The following is a 7,903-nucleotide window of genomic DNA, read 5'->3' on the forward strand; positions in this document are numbered from 1 at the left end:
GGCAGTAACTTGTCCAGTGGCAGACGAGTTTATAGGATTCAGCCATCAAGGACAATGTTGTCCTTGGGCCTCCTATGGGTCCTCAGAACCTGTGACTATTGTGCCCCCCACCCCGGCCTCCCTGTGATGGAAAAGAGGGGAGAGATCATGTTTCCTCCTATCCTGGTCCTCACGCCTCCTGTCAGTCACAAAGCCCTGCCTACCCCTCATGCTCGACTCTGCAAGTGCCCACCTGCCAGGCTGGGGTGGAAACAGTGGAGGAAGGTAGATGTAAGGTACCCAAGGCTTCCTTTCGGTACGACCTTGATGCCCAGGAGCAGGTGCTGATGGGAGGTCCCTTAGTAACCTGGTTTCCAGGAGACTTGGGTGGCAGCTGTTACAAAGTATTTCAGAGTTTCAAGCCATTTTAACTGTTTTAGCTTATCTGCTTCTCAACTCTGTGTGAGTATGTCTTTGTGTGTGTGTGTTTGTGTCTGTGTGTCTGTATCTGTATGTCTATGTATATGTGTGTCTGTGTGTGTGTGTATGTGTGTGTATACAGATTTGGACTGGGGAGTTTTAGGCTTCCTGTTTCTAGGACTCTGGTAGGGCTGAGGGATGAGCTCGGCCACATACTCAAATTCTTTCTAGACTCACTGCCAGGATGACTTTCTTGTGCAGTTCTCCTGCAGGGGCTGAGTTTGCTATGCTCTTGCCTGAGGTGCCTTGACTCACATTAGAAAGTAAATCAAAAGCAAGAAAGATTGCAGCAGTTGGACTTGAGTTCACAGCTGCACCTTAGGGAACCATGACGTGGAATTAATTATCACTGCTCCTACTTCAGCTTGTTCCTGGGAGTTTTAAAGGGCATCCAAAGTGATGACCATTTCATATTCCTTTCCAAGTGACTGAAAAATGCTGGAGTCCAGTCTACGGCCCCCAGACACAGCCAGCAGCCCCCATGGGCAGGGTCAGCAGTTGAAGCAAATGGACCCTAAAAACCCCAGGGCATCCGAGCACAGTCCGCTCTGTCTGCCCTCCCTTATCCTGTGGGCTCTTGGGCTGGACAGAGGAACCAGACTCGTACAGGCAGAGGCAGTTTGGTCAGCTTTCCAGGGCTATGAGTTCTCCAGAGCACAGTAAAGTCATAAGACACAGCAAGGATGCCTTTGCACTGTTTAAACAAAGCCTAGATATCGGAATGGGTCATAGGAGCAGAGGCTCTTGGGAGTAGGGCGGTTGGTTTCTTGGGATGCTGGAAGGGGTTAGGCTCGTGACGGTCCCTATTTCCTCTCTGATTTGTTTCACACCGTGGCTTCCGGACATCAGCTGCTCCCCTGTAGACTCCTCAATGCTTGCTGCATGTAGGATGATGGGCTTAGTGTCCTTCCTGCAGCTCGTGCCTGAAGTAACCAGCAAATTCTGAGACTGCACCTCTGCAGCCCTTCACCACATGAGGGGGTTTGGGCTTAGCAGACTGACTCTTCTCTGTACTTAAATGAACATGTAATAGATAAACCCCAGCCCAGTTCGCTCCTCCACAAGCACCCAGCAAAGTGATCCCAGGATGTTGCTGAGTTGTTTGGTAAGAAGTTCCTTCAGCACATGGAGCAACAGAAATCACTTAAGGAGTTTCAGGTGCTTTTTACTGAAGTCTCCAGGACGTAAGCAGAAGTACACTTCCTAAAAACCAAGCCCTTCACCTACACCCACACAAAACCCAACTGTGGTTCCCTTCAACACAGACAAGTAGCAGAGCAATTGATCAGCTGATGCTCCTGGGATACTTCCTCAACCGCTGCCTGCCAGACCCGGCCTTAAGCATGGCCATGTCCCCAGGGCCTCCTTTTAGCCCCAGTCCTTTGGGGCTGTGGCCTTGTCCTTACCTCCTGTCCCCGGTCTTCCTCCGAGTGTCTCCCACAAACACACAAACAGAGCACAGTTCCTGCTTCAAATGGAAGAAGAAATCATTTCTCCCCCAGACAAACAGAAGGGAATAAGGTCCAGCAACATGAGATCAGACTGCTTCCAATAGTACGGAAGCAGCTACAAGAACAAAAGAAAGTCCTATGTCGGTGCACTGGAGTGGGGAAAGAGGCCAGTTGTAAAGCCTTTGCCTTCCACCATGAGGGCCTGAGTCCCGGAACCCAGTACAGAAGTGAGATGTGGTAGAGCACACTCGTGATCCACACTTGTGATCCACACTTGTGATCCCAGTGCTGAGATAGATAGGTAGATACACGCAGGTTCCATGGACTGACTGGCCAGCTCACTGAGCCTGCTTAACAAATTCTAAGCCAGCAAGAGGCCCTGCCACAGACAGACAGACAGAAAGACAGACAGACAAAGAGTGGTCAGTGCTTTAGCAGTGACACCCAAGGTTGTCTGTCCTCTGGCCTCTACACACACCAAGCACACTTGAGACAATGGACCTATCAGTTAAATAAGGCAGGGAGGTCACAGCAAAACATTTCTGCTGCAGGTTTCAGACATTGTCTGAGGACATTCTTGGCTTCAGAGTTGGTAGAAGCTAATGGTCTTACTTATTTAACACATTCCAAGGGTCTTATCTAATAGTCAAAGGGATGTTAAAACAGGTGCAGGGGGATACAATGAATGGTTTTTAAAATGATTAGAGAGCCCAGAATCATTTGGACTCGGAATCTCTAACACAAGTGTGGTTCTTTCAGGGGACAAGAGTTCACTGTCCTCACATTCTACCCCCAACTCATCCTGGTGTTTCTAAACTGCACCATGCATCTCTCCAAATAATCAGTGCACATAACAGGATCCCATATGTAGAGATATGCTCAGCATATTCTCAGTGCATATTACAGGACTTCATATGTAGAGATATGCTCAGCATATTCTCAGTGCACATTACAGGACTTCATATGTAGAGATATGCTCAGCATATTCTCAGTGCAACATAACAGGATCTCAAATGTAGAGATAAGCTCAGCAAACTCTCAGCTCAGATAGCAGATTCTACTTTTTAAGCATGACTAGTTTTAAGAAAAAAATAATAAGAAAAGAGTGTGAACAGACCCATAGGAAGATGGGAAAGAGACCCATTGCACTGGTGAGGTGGGATTACTCAGCTGGGCGTGTTTGGACTCGTCTCTTTCCCTCCGCAAACACGTGTTACTTGGATGCTATATTCTACCCTCGGTACTGCTGACAAGGAGCTATATATGAAGTAAGATGCTAAGAACTGATGATAACACAAAGAAAACCTATACTTAACATGTGCTGACGACAAAGTTTAAAAACCACATTATGCTGGGGCACTGTAGATAGGTGGATCCCTGGGCTTCACTGGCCACCTTGACCGGCCTCATCATCAAGTTCCAGACTAGAGAGGAGCCCTGTCTCAGAGACACCAGTCCACTGTACCCACCTGAGTTTGACCTCCGACCTACAAATACACACAAAAGCACACACAGAGAGAGAGAGAGAGAGAGAGAGAGAGAGAGAGAGAGAGCACACACACACACACACACACACACACATTTAGTTTTAAAGTTGTGAGGCAGAAGAGATGGCTCAACAGTTAAGAACACTGGCTTCTCTTCCAGAGGACCTACGTTTGATGCCCAGCAACTAATATTGTGGCTCTCACTGTACCTTCAGTCTCAGAGTCTGACACCCTCTTCTGGTCACCTGGTACATACAGGAACATACCCATACACATCATTATTATTGTTGTTGTTATTGTTGTTGTTATTATTATTATTGTTGTTGTTATTGTTATTGTTATTGTTATTATTATTATCATTATATTTTATGTTTTAAGTGGCAGTGGCGTCTTAAGGACTTTTGCCTTTATGATACTTGGGGACAGGGGGACAGCAGAGCTAGTAGTTGGCATCACATCTGAGTCTCTCCAGTTGGAAATTTCCAGAAGCCATGGCTGTCCGGGGGACCCTGTGAAGGAATACCCTGTGGGAAGCTGCTTCTGACCTTGCTTCAGGGAAGCCCCTGTTCCAGTCTCACAAACTCTCACTCTCAGCAGCAAACAAACCTGCTGCTTGATGCAATCTCTTCCCACCTTCATTGCTCCTGGACTCACCGCAGAAGTGCCCCGAGCCCAGCAGTTCCCTCCCAGCCTGGTTGTTGACGGAGTAACAGAGGGCTGAAGTCAGTCCCTTGTGTGGCAGAAGCCACCACTGTTCTCCTCTGCGACCACTTTGCTCCTCTCCCCCTTGTGTGAGTCACTCACTAAATCCTCATTTCCCCTCTCTGTTTTCCAGCCCGCCTAAACCGACAGTGTTCATCTCTGGTGTTATTGCCCGGGTAAGTGCATGGGCAGTGGGCGGAGGGGATGGGGTTGAGGTCCCTGCGCCTGGCTTGCTCCCAGAGTGGGCGCATGAACTCCTGTGCAGTCTCTTCTTGCCTTTGCCTTCTTCTAAGCACAGCTGCCACCCATCTTGTCTGGAGCTGGTGACCTTCAGTGACACGCTTCCTTCCAGGAGTGTGTCAGTGAGTAGGAACTTGTGACTCCCACAGCTGAGCACCTCCGTTCACGCTGCAGAATCACCCGGACCTCACACGCTATGGCTCTGGGCCTTAGGTGGCCTGGCCTGCAAACGTTTCCCCAACATCAATACAGGGTGTGACACAGGAGACCTAAGTAAAAAGAAGTTGTGTATCTCTGAGTAAAGTTTTAGTATGATGCAGCCAGACATGCGCATCTGTGTCCCGTCTGGCTGCTTTTGTTTGCTGGCCCTTGGCCTATGTTCATGTTTTCTGCACACAAAGGTACACTGTGTACCTCTGAGGATTACTTTTCTATCAAGGTCTAAGTTCCACTGTCTGAGGAAAACAGCATTACTGGGGACAGCATTGGGTAACAATTGTCACAGCCATTTAGACATAGGGCCAGACCATGGCAGGTTTGCTGCACACAAGAATATTAAATACCTTCATTGAATATTCTCACTCCTTGCTTACATGATCTGCCCTTGGCCAGATCAAAATTCATTGCTGGCCTAAGAAGCCAACTGAACCCTCCTTGGAACATAGCCCAGCCCTCGGCCCCCACAGGTTGTGTCTGACTCAGTCTCCTGGTCCCATCCTGACCTGAGCTTTTCTTCCTCACAAGTACACAGGCATCCTCACAGCTGTGCTGGCAAATCCCACTCTGAGACTCTAGATTTGGTCTGTGTTGCTTCCAAGTCAGATGGCACAAAAACAGACCTAGCAGGGACAGCCTGCCCACCCCCAGGTCGGTGCAGAGAAGCCATGTGGAAGCTGGGTCTTCTAGGGCAAAGCCTGCACAGATCCTCACTGTCCGTGACGTTCAGTTCATGCCACTGTCTGCTCCCAGGTCTAATGGCCTGCAGGGCCTTGCTGGACACAGTGGTAGTTCACTACTCCAAAGGCAACTCACCCCTGACCCCTGCAGGAAACCGGTGGACCTGGGTTTGAAGGACTTTCTCTAGTCCATCCAGTTACTGTTAACCAGGTGGTATATTGCTGTCTCTCCCCACCCCCCAGGGCGACAAAGACTTCCCCCCAGCGGCTGCTCAGGTAGCCCACCAGAAGCCACATGCCTCCATGGACAAACACGTTTCCCCAAGAACACAGCATATCCAACAGCCTCGCAAGTGACCGGCACCCAGACCCCGGCACCGCAGCAGCAGCAGCCACGCCGCCTGCAGGATGCTTCCCTGGCAGAAACAACTCCCACACTTTCCACAGAGCTTACTAAAGTTAGAGATCTAAGACAAAGCAAAGTGGGCCTCAGCTGTGTCAGATCCCCATCTTTAAAACTAGAAGAGGCTCAAACACCAAACTTTGTTTCTAAGAGTCCTAGTCGGGTGTCACTAAAGGGTCACTGAAACCCCAGAAGTGCCGTTAGCGGAATGTGGCAAGTCCTGAGTGAAAGGAAGGTTTTTCACACTATAGCAGTCACTTGAAGTCCTAAGAGGAAGAGGCCACTTTGGAGAGATTGGATAAAGTTTGGAGAAGAAAAACCAAAGCACTGTGGTGTGCTCTGTAACAGCCATGCTCACTTCCTGTCCCCAGTCCATGGCTGCAGATCCCTGCTTTTCAGAAAAGTCAAAGAGCTCCTTTAGCCAGATGCAGAGCCTTCTGGGGTGCTGCTCTGGGAAGGTGCTCCGGGCTGTCCCAGTGACCTACCGTGGCTCCAGCTTTGTGAGCACCGTGTATGCCACCAGCCTTTCTGGGACTACTTAACTAGGCCTGCACCATGTGGCTAAAGGAGGAATGGGGTCCTCCTTATGAGCAGTTTAGTACCCCCACAGTGGACTCAAGGGAGCAGAACACAGCCCCCAGACTGTGTTGTCAGTCTCTTCCTTTGTAATTACTGAAATGGTGTGGAGACCCAGGATTGCAGGCCACAGCTTCAATAGGCCATATGGAACCAAATCTAGGAAGAGACCCTAAAGCCAGCAACACCAGGCAGGTCTCCCGTGCAAGCCTTCCCAAGTTGTGCTGCATTCATCCTGAAGCGCCCACAATCCCATTTAGTTCAGCAGGCTGAGGGACCACCCTGTGTATTCTGCTAGCTCTGTTGTGTGTCTGGACTCTGGGTCACTGAAGGTGGCGTGTTAGCCTGAATGGATTTCTTAATCTTTGACGTTGAGGATATGTCGATTATATAATAAAGCTCCTGCATTCTGCCTCGGTGTCTCTCTTATGGCTCAGAGATTTCTTCTTACTGCTTCCCAGGGCAGTTTCGGTGGAAGTATGAACAGGCACGTGTGATGGATGTTCTCAGAGTTGGTTGAGCTGTTGGACACCTGGTAACAGGAGCGTGTTTGCCTCTGGATCCGTCAGGAGATGGAGAAGCTGAATGTAGCTGATTGACCAGTCCGCTTGGGTGCCGCAGCTGGCCCTGTGCTGGGAAGGTTTCTCGGGGGCAGACCTAGAAATATTACTGAGCATAGGGGTGATGCTGAACAGCTTCTGATACGCAAGACATTTACCTATTTCAGATCTTCCAAGACAGGAAAGTCAACCCAACCTCTAAGGGGCAAGCCCCAGCATGAAGGCAGCTGAAGTCTTTCCCTCCGCAGCTGCATCAGAGTCAGGGAGGACTTGAGAAGGAAGAAAGGAGAACCATGAGCCGGTGGCCACCTTGCACGGCAGATGTTCCTGTTCCCCAGCTAGTTTGTCCCCCATGGAGGCCATGGCGGGTATCTGTGCATCCTGATTCATGAAGACAGCAGTGTAGATCTTCGCTTTGCATCCAGGGGCAGAGAGCTGTTCTCCGTAACTAAATGTGGTCAGTGGGCATCATAACACACCACCCAAACAACACCGCAAGCTGGGGGACATGTTCCTGGAGGAAACATTTCCCATTCAAATGGTGACAGTGTCCCCTCAAGTCCAGTACAGTCTTCCCCAGTCACATCTGCAAAGGCCTTATTTGCAATTGAAGTCACATCTACAGATCATGAGAGCGGGGCCTTGAGTATTGTTTTCCTTTTTAGGGTGTCAGGAGAGGCAGTGTTTAGCCCAGGATGTCACCTCAGGCAGAAGCCAGAAGCCACCATTCCAAACTCCTGAGCCCGGGACCTGCTGTAGGGTCCTAACCAGACCCAGCACTGACAGGCAGAGAAGAAAAGGGGGACAGGAATTCTGGGGCCCTACTCTGAGCTCTCTGGCCTGGGTGCAGTGGCGTACACTACTCATGGCTCAGTCACAAGTCTGTGACCTATGAGTGGGCATGTTCTAGTGTGAGGGAAGACAAATCTCAGTAGTCAGAGTTCAGTATCTCGTTAGCAAAGAGTTCTCTGATTAGACACACCATTGGCCAGTAAGCACATAAAAAGTTACATGTCCTTGCTGGGCATGGTGGCACATGCCTATAACCACAGCACCTGAGGGGCTGAGAAAAGGGGACCATGAGGTGAAGATCATCTTGCACTGTAAAGTGAGAGCTTGTCAAAAAAAA

The 7,903-nt window shown here is 49.7% G+C and overlaps 1 protein-coding gene across 1 annotated transcript in view; it reads left to right on the forward strand.

Moving 5' to 3' along the window:
- Positions 1-6,643, forward strand: part of DAP (death associated protein) — a 54,477-nt gene extending 47,834 nt beyond the window's left edge. The window contains exons 3-4 of the mRNA XM_080933660.1: positions 4,233-4,275; positions 5,479-6,643. Of these exons, the coding sequence (XP_080789786.1) occupies positions 4,233-4,275; positions 5,479-5,592 (157 nt within the window). The 3' untranslated portion in view covers positions 5,593-6,643. The remainder of the gene's footprint in view (positions 1-4,232; positions 4,276-5,478) is intronic.
- Positions 6,644-7,903: the final 1,260 nt, after the last annotated feature.

Source organism: Micromys minutus (assembly GCF_963924665.1).
Source record: "Micromys minutus genome assembly, chromosome: 20".
Lineage (NCBI taxonomy): Eukaryota > Metazoa > Chordata > Mammalia > Rodentia > Muridae > Micromys > Micromys minutus.